This window comes from Rattus norvegicus, chromosome 8 (assembly GCF_021556685.1).
Source record: "Rattus norvegicus strain SHRSP/BbbUtx chromosome 8, alternate assembly SHRSP_T2T, whole genome shotgun sequence".
NCBI lineage: Eukaryota > Metazoa > Chordata > Mammalia > Rodentia > Muridae > Rattus > Rattus norvegicus.
Genome location: NC_141541.1, coordinates 29,418,843 through 29,431,124, shown reverse-complemented (window position 1 = coordinate 29,431,124; position 12,282 = coordinate 29,418,843). Strand labels below are relative to the sequence as shown.

The following is a 12,282-nucleotide window of genomic DNA, read 5'->3' as shown; positions in this document are numbered from 1 at the left end:
ACTATACAAAGTGTGTGTGTGTGTGTGTGTGTGTGTGTGTGTGTGTGTGTGTGTGTGTGTGGTGTGTTTGCCAAACACCAATACTGTATATTTTAAACTCAAAGTTCCGCAAACAAAATGTACAACCTGCTAAAATGGCTTCCTATGCACTGAGGAATAAAACACATAAGGAACCAAGAGTGCCAGGAATGCAGAAATGCCTCTTGGGAAAAATCCTACAAAACAGCGAATTAAAAGCAACAGCATTTACTTGTTTCACGTACATTTTATTTAGATTAGTAAGCAGATGAGTAGAACTACCAGTGAGCTCTCAATGTGGACAAGAGGATGGGGCTAGGATTAGAAGGCAGAAGAAAAGGCTGGAAAAACCACGGGGAGGCATGGATTTGTGGAGGGTGAGGAAGGAAGGGAAAGGGTTCCTGGTGTAGACCTCACTTGTAAACAGAGGAAGATCTGTGTTCAGAGAAGTGGAAAATATAAAGGTTGTAAAGGTGGGCGAGGCAATTGTGGGTGTTAGGGAGTTCAAGAAAGTCCTAAAACAGATGGGGGTCAAGTGGTGGGGACTCCAGCCATATAGATTGACATAAGACCCGGAACGTGGTGGTGGCCTCTATAGTGCTCTATAGAGAATGTGAGGCCGGGACTGGCTTTCTTTGGTTCAGGTTGGCTTCTTGTTTAGGAACACGGTGAGCCCAATCCTTCTCCCGGCTAGGAGCTGAGCGATTTTGTTGGAACGATGTTACTTAATGAACTTAAGATCTCTGTCCTACAGCGGAAAACCGAGGCAAATCCCAACACCCAGACCCTTGGGTAGGCTACACCACTCGCAAGTCCTGCTTCCGGGCGCGCGGGCTGCACGTGGATGGCGCAAGACTGCCTGGACTGCACGCTCGCCATCCTTGTTTCACGGTCGCCTTGACGACGAGGCTGCCCGCAACGGCGGCGCGGGCTGGTCGTTGAGGCTGCCTGGTGGTGTGTCCGGCCCCCGGACCTCGCCCTGCGGTGACCCAGCTCCATCCACCTGAACACGGGCTATGAGAAGATGGTGGGGCAGACGAGGAGTAAGCTCAGGGATGCGAGCCCCGACGGGCCACAGTCCTCCCGCACGGGGCAAGCGAGGAGGAGGCGGAGCGCAGGGACAGTGGAGCCCCAGCAGGAGCGCAGCGCGCCTCAGGAGAGGACGAAGTGGTCCTTGCTGCAGCATTTCCTCCTAGGGGGCAGGAAACTGCCCTCGGGCGCCCGCAACTACGCGGCGCGGAGGATCCGAAATCTGAACGCACAGAATTACTTTCCCCTGGAAGAGGTCACCAAGATCCTTCTTCACGACCGCTTCCAATTCCTCCACACTCTCCTGGATCACTTTCGCGAAAAGGTGCAGGCCCTGCAGATCCATCGCTTCTCCCACAGGACCCTCTTTGGCGTAGGTGAGCTGAGCCTGCTCAGAGTGTTCCAGACAAATCCACGCAGGGCTTTTCTCCCAGCCCAGAGACTTGAAGGGTTTGCTTGGGTCTTGGAGATTTGGTCCACTAGTGTTTGGGTTGTTGAAGGAGTTGATGGAGAGATCTGGGAATCACATGCCGGGAATTTTCATACCTCCAGTTCTGTTTTAAACTTTTTTTTTTTTTTTTCGGGATTTTCAACTCAGTGGTCACCTGCATATCAACAAAATGTTATTCTAATTAGAGCAGCCAGTTAACACGGGATGTAGAAAAGGTTGTCTGCCTTACAGATAGAATTATGTTTCTTTGCTTTTTAAATTAAACGTTTTTAGCTGAAATCACCAATAGTTGAGGAAGGTGGAGGGTAGACAGCGTGTTACCCCTGCTGACAGGCATTTTAACCATCTGGCTGAGCATTAAAGCCTGAAACCCAGGGGGAGTTTTCCTTGTAAGCACTTCTTCCATTTATCCGTCTAATTTTCGGTAACTTTCTGCTGCAACTTAAATGTTGCTGCCGTCTGGTATTTGAGCAGAGAGATTTAGCAGCTTGGCTGCTGATATAAAAATCTCAATTCAACTGCTGTCACCTCCTCCCATCCTGCGCTATCTGGTTGCTGATGTAAAAATAAGTCGCCCCATTGAAGTGTTAACGACAGTAATTAAGGAGTAGTTGAAATTCATGTTTAGATTTCCATCTGACATTTGTGCCAGCAGACCCCATCCACAATCAACATGGACTGTTTTCCTAAGTCCCTGTGTCAGTGTGCTGAGAATTACACGCGGGAGTGACCCCTGAGCGGCTAGTGAACTAATGGCTGAGTGTTCAGGAAAGACATTTAACAACTTAGAGTGGACGGAGGGTGGTGTACCAGAGAGGACTTTTGGAAAATGATAGAACCTGAGTTCTAGCAAAGGGCTAATATTATGGGTGTGTGGAACTGAGAAGTGGGGTGTGAGTGTGTGTGTGTGTGTGTGTGTGTGTGTGTGTGTGTGTGCGAGAGAGAGAGAGAGAGTGTGTGTGTATGAATGTGTGTGTGTGTGTGTGTGCTGATAGAAGGGCAGGATCCAAGTCCTAATACACTAGCACTATTGGTTGCTTAATGTGTTTTATTCCTCAGTGCATAGGAAGCAGAAGACCGTGAATGGGGTGCTTTGCTCACATTTTAGCAGGTTGTACATTTTGTTTGCGGAACTTTGAGTTTAAAATATACAGTATTGGTGTTTGGCAAACACACACACACACACACACACACACACACACACACACACACTGTATAGTTGAGACAACATCTTACTATGTAGTCCAGATTGTAGTCCAACTCAGTGCTGGGTTTGAGGTATTTGAACTCGTACTATGTGAAGCATGGATTATTTTGTTTCTTTTTAATCTTTTAGATTTTGATAAACTCACATCATTTCTACCTCCCCTTTCCTTTTTCCTAACCCTCGCATGCATTTCACTTACTTTCCTTCAAAGTCACATTTTTTTTCTTTAAATGTTGCACACACACACACACACACACACACACACACACTCACACACACATCCTAAGTCCATAAATACAACCTTTTCAATCCATCGACTGTTACTTGAATGCAGGTGTTTTCAGAGCTGACCATTAGATACTAGGTAACCAGGTCACTAGGTAACCAGGAGGTGTGCTGTTCCCTGGGAAGGCTGTTTTCTTTGAAATGTTTTAACAAATTACTATAACATAAAATGTTCAATATATATGTGTATATATATATATTGTTATATTTAAAACAAGGATTGCTCACATCAACGAGAACAGTCCATTGCACTTGGCAGCAATGTGGTGTTGGCAATGAATGAGTTTTCTAGCCTTGGAAAGTTGCTTGATTAGAGTGTGCTTTTGAGAGCACGAGGACTGAAGTGTGCACCGTGAGCTGGAGATGGACTGAGAGGAAGAATAGATGGGAAATCCTTCCTGGGAGCAGGCTTCACTGTCTGAGTGATCGCAGCAGCACAGGCGTGGATAGAAGATGCTGACGGAGCAGGTAGCCGGTGAGACTGAGGAGGAAGCAGAAGAGGCAGGAAGGGAATGAGGATTGCGGATTGAGCAGCGATCACTTCTAAGTAGACGCATTAGACTACAAGGAGATTCCCAAGGCAAGCACCACCATACAGAAAGAAAAGAAGATTAGAGACACTTGTAGGAAACTTTTAACATTACCTTGAATAGACAAGTCAGAAAGAAATCTGAGCTGTATATAAACACAGACCTTTGGTGGGAGGCGTGCTGGAGGGCAATGGGAAACAGGAACATTTGAGAATCTTTGAAATGAGAGACCGTGTGTGTGTGTGTGTGTGTGTGTGTGTGTGTGTGTGTGTGTGTGTGTGTGTCCCCGTGTGCACTCGCATGCACAAATGAGTGTGGGGTGTGCATACTGCTCTGTACACTTACTTATATAGAAGCCAAGAGCAGGATATTGGGCTGTGGTTTTCTGTCACTCTCGACCTTAATTAGTTGAGATAAGTTCCCCCCACTGAAATATAACCAGTCTATGTTGTCTGGCCGGCAGACTCTCAGACTCGTTTGTTATCGTCTGCTAATCTTGATTTATGAAATAGGTAGCCATGCCTGGCCTTCTCACGGGTCCTGGGGATCTGAACTTAGGTCCTCATGCTTGCAGAGCAAACTCTCCCACCCCCTGAAGCCACCACCTTTATTTTTTTCATTAAAAAAGGTAGTTTTAAATATTTTCCAGTCTGTATCATTAGCAGAAGGCCGGGAGTGAAGAAATAAATAGTGTCGAATGGGACAATCTATGCCATTGTTGTGTAAACTTTATCTCAGAACAGTGTTGTCTAGTTAAAGGTTTCATTTCAGAGACAGACAGAGCACATTTGCATTTGGTTTCTGTCAGGGACTGTGTAGTTTCTATTGAACCATTGTTTTTTATAACCTTTTGAAAAGTATAAAGGATACTTTTAGTTTGGGGATATTACAAAAAACAGATCATGAGTTATAGTTTGCCCATGCTGATAAGAGCAAATCTGAGGAGAATTTAGGATGAACCCACCATGGCCCAATTTTATAGGCAAGGAAGAGTGGTGTTAGGGATTTCAACATTGGATTGCTCTGCATTTATTCGGTTAGCCAAAATGAATAGTTTTTAAAAATGATTTTAGGACCTTAATATTGATGTCTCTTGCTAAGTGAACTTGGGACAGCCATGGGGAGTGGAGCCACCACGAAGTCTCTGTGGGAGTTCTGCAGTAGTTGACTGACTTAACCCCTCCATGACAGCAAGAACAGGAGATATTATGAAAATCAGCGTTGTCAAAGCTCTGGGAACTAGGGAAAGCTTTTGTGACAAAAGGGCATTCATTCAGGAAGAGCCAATGGGTCTACGTAAGAAGCGGGACGTTGTGACATTTAATTTGTTCTATCCCTGGCCCCATCCTTGCTCCCAGCTCCATGATGTCTGTGAAAGCAGGCAGCCTCCTGGTCACCGCATGCATGGAACTGGACCTGTTCCTCACTCTCTGTGAGCCTCATACCATCCTGGCTCTTGACTTGCCTGGATCCAGGCACCCCTACAGGAGCCGGCAGTTCCTTGGGGCCTGGACAGCACAACTTAGCTTGCAAGTGCGTGACTAGACAAGTGATTTCCTGCACATCACGGCATTTGGATGAGTGCAGGGGACAGTGTTCTAGGCTGATTTCTGAAAGGACCTTACCTAAGCTTAGTATATGTGCTTTCAAAAGATTTTCTGTAAAGGAAAGAATAAGGAATGAAAAAAAACAATAAAGTCAAGCTACCCACCTCATCATTCTCAAAATGGTCTAAAAAATGTGTATGGCGTCCAGGTCCTTCCCACCTGCGGTCAGGCATGGCTCGATTGGCTTCACATCCCTCTAGGCTGTTTTCGTGGTCCAGGTAGACAGAAGCAGCTGATCTAGCTTAGCGGGCACTTACTCTAGGAGCGCAGTGCATTTGAAGTGCTTATTTTAAAGGTATTAAATGTAAAAGCAGTTTTTAATTACTTCTGTTTTTTTCTCTTTTCTTCCAGCTGCCTTTGTGGGGATTTTGCACTGGTAAGGTTTTCTGTCTCGGCTTGAAATACGTAGAAATATATAGGTTAAAGTTTGCCACTCCTACTTGTCAATAGCAAATTGAACCTTCCTGGCTACATGTTTTCAACATGAACACCCGTGCCACTTCACACCTATACATTAGTTTTATACAAAGTACCTGTGCACAGCATTTATAGTGCAGATGCCCCGGCACGTGGTAACCTATGAATTAAAATATTGCATGTGTGTAGGTGTTTTGCCTGCATTGTATGCTCACTTGGGCACCATGTGTGTGCTCATGCAGGCCGGATGAGCATGCCAGACTCCCTGGAGCTGCAGTTAGAAGTGGCTGTCAGCCACCATCTAAAGGCTGGGTCATCGTAATTGCAGAGCCATCTCTCCAGCCCCACAAATTAAGTTGCTTTTGCTTTACCGAAGACTCACCACTCCATTTCTCTAAGCATCTCCCATTCTCCCAAGGTTTTTCAGATTACCTCACCTAAGACCTTCATTATCCTGTAGTACCTGCCCATTATTACTAACATAAATTGAGAGGTAAAGTCTTAGGAACTCCTGCAAACCAAGTCACGGAAAAGAAGGTAGCACTTGCTTTTTTCTTTTTTCCTAAACTGGAAATGGTGCTTCAGGTCTGTAGTTCTGGCACTTAGAGGCCAAGGTGAAAGAGTTGTGGAGTTTGAGGCCAGCCATGGCTACGTGGTGAGACCACCTCAAGATCAACAGAGGTCTTTCTGCCATTGTATGGCAGAAGTGCTTTGGCTCATCAGTGGGCATCCACTGGCTCTCCATTTTATAAAACGTTTCTTTTTAAATCATGTGCACAGCGTTGTAAGTTTATCTGGGATACTTTCATGGCTGCCCGACCTCAGGTTTGGTGCTTGTAGGAAGTTCAGGGTCTACCCTGTGTCTCCTGGGCAGTGCTGTTCTGTCGTCTCCTCTGTGAAGCAGTTTTTTTTTTTTTTTTTTTTTTTTTTGGTTATTTTTTTCGGAGCTGGAGCTGGGGACCGAACCCAGGGCCTTGCGCTTCCTAGGTAAGCGCTCTACCACTGAGCTAAATCTCCAGCCCCTGTGAAGCAGTTTTGATGTGAGTGCTGAGGCTGGACCAGGAAGAACCATTCCTTCAAACTGTTGGATTTACATGCATATGACCTGCATGTAAACACAGGAGAGAAGTGCTAACATATGGGCTTGTGGTTTTAATGTTGCTGGAAACTGTTTGATATATCAAGAGTAGAGCACTTCCTATACATTTCATCCCCTATACCCATTTGTATATGAACGACAGCTACTGAGTTTCACTGCTAATTTGCCTTCATGCACAGTCCTGTGGGAGGCTTAAAAGGTCATTCTTTATATGAGCTTATACTTCTTTTTGAGACTACCATATTCAAAAGTGACTTTTAAGTAGGTTATATTTAAAGTGCCTTTCAATAGTTATAAAACTTATCTTCCAGACCTGGTATATTTTAATTATCCCCGCAACACAAAAGAGACACACGGTTTTTCCTGTGACGTTAAGGAACTTGGAGTGGAAGAAGAGTGGAGCGTGCTATAGGAATTTGATATGCAAGTACATATAAGAATGGAGAGGTGGCTCAGTGGTTAGAGCACTGCTGTTCTCCTAGAGGTCCTGAGTTCAAATCCCAGAAACCACATGGTGGCTCACAACCATCTGTAATGGGATCTGGTGCCCTCTTCTGGTGTATCTGAAGAAGACAATGACAGTGTACTCTCACACACCAAACAGATCTCTAAAAAACAAAACAAGACGCCAAAGAATGGAGTTAAATAATCTGGAGGGTGGGCTATGCTGAGTGATAAGTGCTCTCTTGAGCATATAATGTTCGTGAGTAAATTGTAAAAATTATCTCAACATTTATTATAAAACTTGCTTTCATTTTTATTGCCTTCTCATTTCTAAAAGCGATTTAGTGCTGGTTTCGAAGCCTATTCTTACTGTAATATGTTTATTCCCCCTAGGTTACACTTAATAACACTTTTTGAAAACGACCGCCATTTTTCTCACCTCTCATCCTTGGAACGGGAGATGACTTTTCGCACGGAAATGGTTAATCTCTTCCTTCTAACTACTTAGTGCTCTAAGGATAGTGGGACAAGATTGAAGACATTTAAGAGGAACTGAAATGAATTTTGGTGCTATTCATTATTTTTATTCGCTTTCTATGTGAGTTTGTAGGTACACTATACAATCTGGCCACCGCCTTTTCATTTTCTTCCAACAATCCTCTTGAAGCATTCAGATCAGGGGTTGGACATATTATTAATGTTTATATGGCCCTCAGATATTTCAAAGGTACTTCCAAGGGTGGCATTGGATAAGAGCATGGCCGTGGAGGTCTGGGCTTCGGTGACAGGCGTTGGACGCAGACAGCAGCTATGTGGAGTATTTGTGGACTGGCCAGTTGTATCTGCTTTCAGTCACAGACCCATCAGATAGCTAGCAATCATGTCAGGCTTACGGGGCTGTGGTGAGACGAAGGGAAGAGTAAGTGGACGCATACGCCATAAAAACAATAGCTTATCATTAACAAAAATGATTTTTATATTTTCATAAATATAGGCATTGGCATATTAGGTACCTTTCGACTGTTGTGTTGCTGAGTGACCTTTATGAGCTGAAAGGAAAAGCCAAAGTGCCTGGAAATGGCTCACTAGAAACCAACCTGAATTTGGAAACCCCTGGAGTTAACCTATCAACTCAAAAGCAGTCAGATGAAGCAGGAGGGAGTGTAGAGTTTTTAGTTTTATTGTAGCTTGCTATGGGACATTGGTTGATAGCCCTGGGAGGCTGACTCTCACGGGGACCAGAGGAGCAGTGGATTTGGGGGGAAAAGAGATTGGTGGGAGGTGGGGTTTGCTATGGGTGTTCTAGAAGGGGAGGGTGTGGTCAGGATGTACTGTAAGAGGAAATGATAAATAAAAATAAAGAAGAAAAGTTGTTTTGAAATTTTTTTTGAAGAATAGGGTACTTGCTTTTCTCCTATAAAATTGTGGCACTGTTTTATTTTATTTGAGAACAGCAAATTTATGATGAAAATGACATAAAATAGCATAATCTCTCTAACCCTTACATTTTAAGTTAAAACCCCCCTACTGATCTAAGGAGGCTACTGTTCCCTGTGCTGGAATTGCCACACCACGGTGAGCTCTTTGCAACACAGCACTTGTAAGCAGCAGCGGAAGTCAGATGAGACACGAGGTACAGATATGAAGTAACCCGGGCCAGTACCCTGGTGCTGACGAGCATGTGTGACACCTCATAGAGCAGCCATTCCTTTCATGATGCAAGGCTGCACTGTGGCACAAAGGCACCCCTGCTTCTGATAGAGTTCATTGTATGCCAATGTCTAAGCGTATGGGGAAAACATTAGATTAGTTTAGGTTAAAAGTCCATGGACTGAGTCACACTTTAAAGCACCCTTGGTACTACGTACCACCATCCATCTAATCTGAAGACTCTCAGACCTTCAGAAAACTAGAAAGAATTATAGTTTAGGGAATGTTAACAGCAAGGATTCAATAGGTAGTCTTCTTAATTAACATGTTCTTATTTTTTATTACAGAAGGATATTCTTAAAAAAATAGGATGCATAATTTAAGGTTTATTGACATTAACCATGCATGCCTTTCTCCAAAGGGACTTTATTATTCCTACTTCAAGACCATCATCGAAGCACCTTCGTTTCTAGAAGGATTGTGGATGATCATGAATGACAGGCTAACTGAGTATCCCCTGGTAATCAACACAGTGAAACGTTTCCATCTCTACCCAGAGGTGAGGAGTCTTTAGAAACAAATATAATAGACTGTTATCAAAGTGTTAAATGTAAGGGCATCAAAGAGAGGGGGCGTCTTAGGCGCATTAATTGTAGATGTTTTAAAAATCTGATCACAGCATATAATGTTCCTCTCCTCACATGATCTCAGAATGTCTTGTATGGGAATAATGATCGAGGCAGGATTTGGGACACCTGCATCCGGGGCTCTGCTTGGGCCAGTCTCTTGGCTTTGAGGCCACATGGCGTGGGTAATCATGGACACCATGTAAAGAAGGGGCAGGGAGAGTGGGACAGGTCAATGACCTTGGAGTTGTGCCCACCAGAGTAAGATTTATTTGATAATGGATAAATCAGAAATCCTTGAATGTTTAATGTTTAGTTTTACAAAGCGTGGTTTTTAATGGGAGTCTAGAAATTTGTAAAACAAAGAATATTAGGGAGCTTCATTTGTGGATTTTTTTTATTGAGCATAACTTTTCATACAGTATATTCTGATCACTTTTTCTCTCCCCACAAGTCCTCCTAGATCCTCTCCACTGACACAACTCCTCACCTTCTTTCTCTCTTTGAAAAACAATCAAACAAAAACCAAGATTCAGAATAAACAAGCAAACAAACCCAGCGATGGGAGACAAAATGTCTACAAAAATAACAGTTTATTTTGTGTTGGCCATCTACTTCTTGGGTATGAGGCCTATCTTTGAGTGTGGTTAATATCTTTAGTGAGACTCAAGTGGAGAAAAATAATATTTCCTTTGTAAGTGGATGCTAACTGGAGAATGTCTTGATTAGGGATGGGAACTGGTGTGCAATTCTTTCTCTCAGCTCTGGGACCCAGTCTGACTTAAACCAGTGCATGATCTGTCCAATTAAAGTGTTTCTGGTCTGTGCCAAGTCATGCTCAACACTGCCGCACCCTTAGGGATCTTGTGCCATGCAAGTCTTGATGTGGTTGATAGGCGTGGCATGGCTCTGGTTGCTTCTCTCCTTTATGTGTTTGCCCAGCAGCTTCTGGTACCATGGAAGTGGGTCCTCAGGGAGAAGGAATTCAGGTGAGTTACAGTTCAGGGGCTCTAGGTCCTGCATTTGAAGTGCATGGTGTCTGGAGAAATAGGGATGTTCCTGCTAGCTCCCTGGGGTAACCAAGGGCAACAGCAATAGCCAGGATGCTTTGCGAGTCTCCTGGACAACACTGCCCCGCACCTCAAAGGAGGGTTTCTCATGCTTGGTATTTGGGTCAGGGTTAGGTGATCTTTGGCTCCTGGAGAAAGCATTGTCGGCCCGAAGGGAAATTTTCTTCTGAACTATATATGTATATTTACATGTTAATTTATGTGTATTAGAGGTATTTTAATGTAGATGGTTAATCGTGTGATTTCCCATGACTTCAGATATCCTTACTGTTGTTTCCCTTCCCTCCCTCTTTTGTACTATTTCTCTCCCCTCCCTAATTACCCCCTTTTATTACCCCAATCAGATTTTGTGCACAAGGTGTCCTCCACTCTGTGGTTCATCCACTCAGCCCCTGACCAGGCAATGGTTTGTTATTTTACTTCCCTGATTTCTGCAGTTTACCTCAAGTAATGTAATGTACCCTCATTGGACGTGTGGAGGTTTGGTCCTTTGGTATGTCATGCCAACACTGGTTGTCCCAGGGATGAGAGAATCTGCACGTATACCAAGGGATGCTATGGACCTTGCTTTTTAATTTAAAACTATTGGTTGAATAAAAATGCCCACAGGCTGTAGCTGGGCAGAAGAGAGACAGGCAGGGTTTCGGTTCTCAGGCTTGGAGGCTGAGGAGGAGACCATGCATGGGGAGAAGAGAGAAGGTGGTGAGAGATGACGCCATAGTGTAGCTGAATCATAAAACATGGCTGTGAGGGCTGGTCAACTGGAGTCTAGAGTAACCCAGATTTAACATGGTAAATTTTAACTCAGGGTTATCGAGAGGGAGGTAGATAATAATAGCTTGGAGAGTTGATATCTGCTCAGATCTAGTGCTTAAAGGGCTTATTATAGATATAAAGATTAAGTGTCTTTTATCTGGGAACTGAATGATCAAGGTGGGGTAGAAACCTCCAACAGCTTTTTTTTTTTTCCGGAGCTGGGGACCGAACCCAGGGCCTTGCGCTTGCTAGGCAAGCGCTCTACCACTGAGCTAAATCCCCAACCCTCCAACAGATTTAAAAACCACTACAATGTGAAGACCTGAAACTGGGAACGTCCAATGACAGGGAACATGTGACATTTGTCTTTCTAGGTCTGGATTACCTCACTCAGTAGGATCTTTTCTAGTTCCACAAATTTGCCCGCTAAGTTCATGATTTCATTTTTATTTACAGTTGAATAGTAATCCGTGGTGTGTATGTACCACATTGTTATTTGAGTTGTTCTGATTTCTTAGCAATCATGAACAGAGCAGCAAGGAGTATGGTTGAGCAAGTATCTGCATTGTCCGGGCCCCTGAGTGTATGCTAAAGAGTGGGATAGCTGGGCCACATGGCAGACTTATTTCAGCTTTTTGAGCACTGTCCACAGTTTTCCATAGCTGCACCAGTTTGCAATACTATAATGAGAGAGCGCTCCCTTCCCCCACACCCCTCCAGCCTTTGCTGTCAGCTAGTTGCTTGGTCTTTGTTGTTGCCAATCTGACTGGGGTAAGGTGTGATCTCTGTCACTTTGATTTGCATGCCACTAATAAGGAGTGTCAATGAACACTTTCTGAGAGACTTTCTCATCATTCTTTCTTCTTTTGAGAACCCTCTGTTTATGTCCCAGTCTTACTTTTAGAATGCTCCATTTGTTCGTTTGATCTTTGCTACAGTGGTCTCTATCTATCATGGACTTAGTTCACTGTCAGACGTACAGCTGGCAGAGTCCTTCCCACTCTGTGGGCTTCCTCCTCACCCAACCGACTGCTCCCATAGCTGTGCAGATAGATGCCTGTTGTTTTAAGAAGTCCCACTTGTAAAACTGTTC

The 12,282-nt window shown here is 44.1% G+C and overlaps 1 protein-coding gene across 3 annotated transcripts in view; it reads left to right on the top strand.

Moving 5' to 3' along the window:
• Nucleotides 1-354: 354 nt before the first annotated feature.
• Dpy19l2 (dpy-19 like 2) overlaps nt 355-12,282 on the top strand; it is a 113,612-nt gene continuing 101,684 nt past the window's right edge. For 2 of the 3 annotated variants that reach the window (NM_001429433.1, NM_001429432.1), the window contains exons 1-4: nt 924-1,424; nt 5,479-5,503; nt 7,481-7,568; nt 9,159-9,296. In NM_001429433.1, coding sequence (NP_001416362.1) covers nt 1,043-1,424; nt 5,479-5,503; nt 7,481-7,568; nt 9,159-9,296 — 633 coding nt within the window. In that variant the 5' untranslated portion in view covers nt 924-1,042. Of the gene's footprint in view, nt 1,425-5,478; nt 5,504-7,480; nt 7,569-9,158; nt 9,297-12,282 lie in introns of all 3 variants that reach the window. The other variant, XR_015626403.1, reaches the window with a different exon arrangement.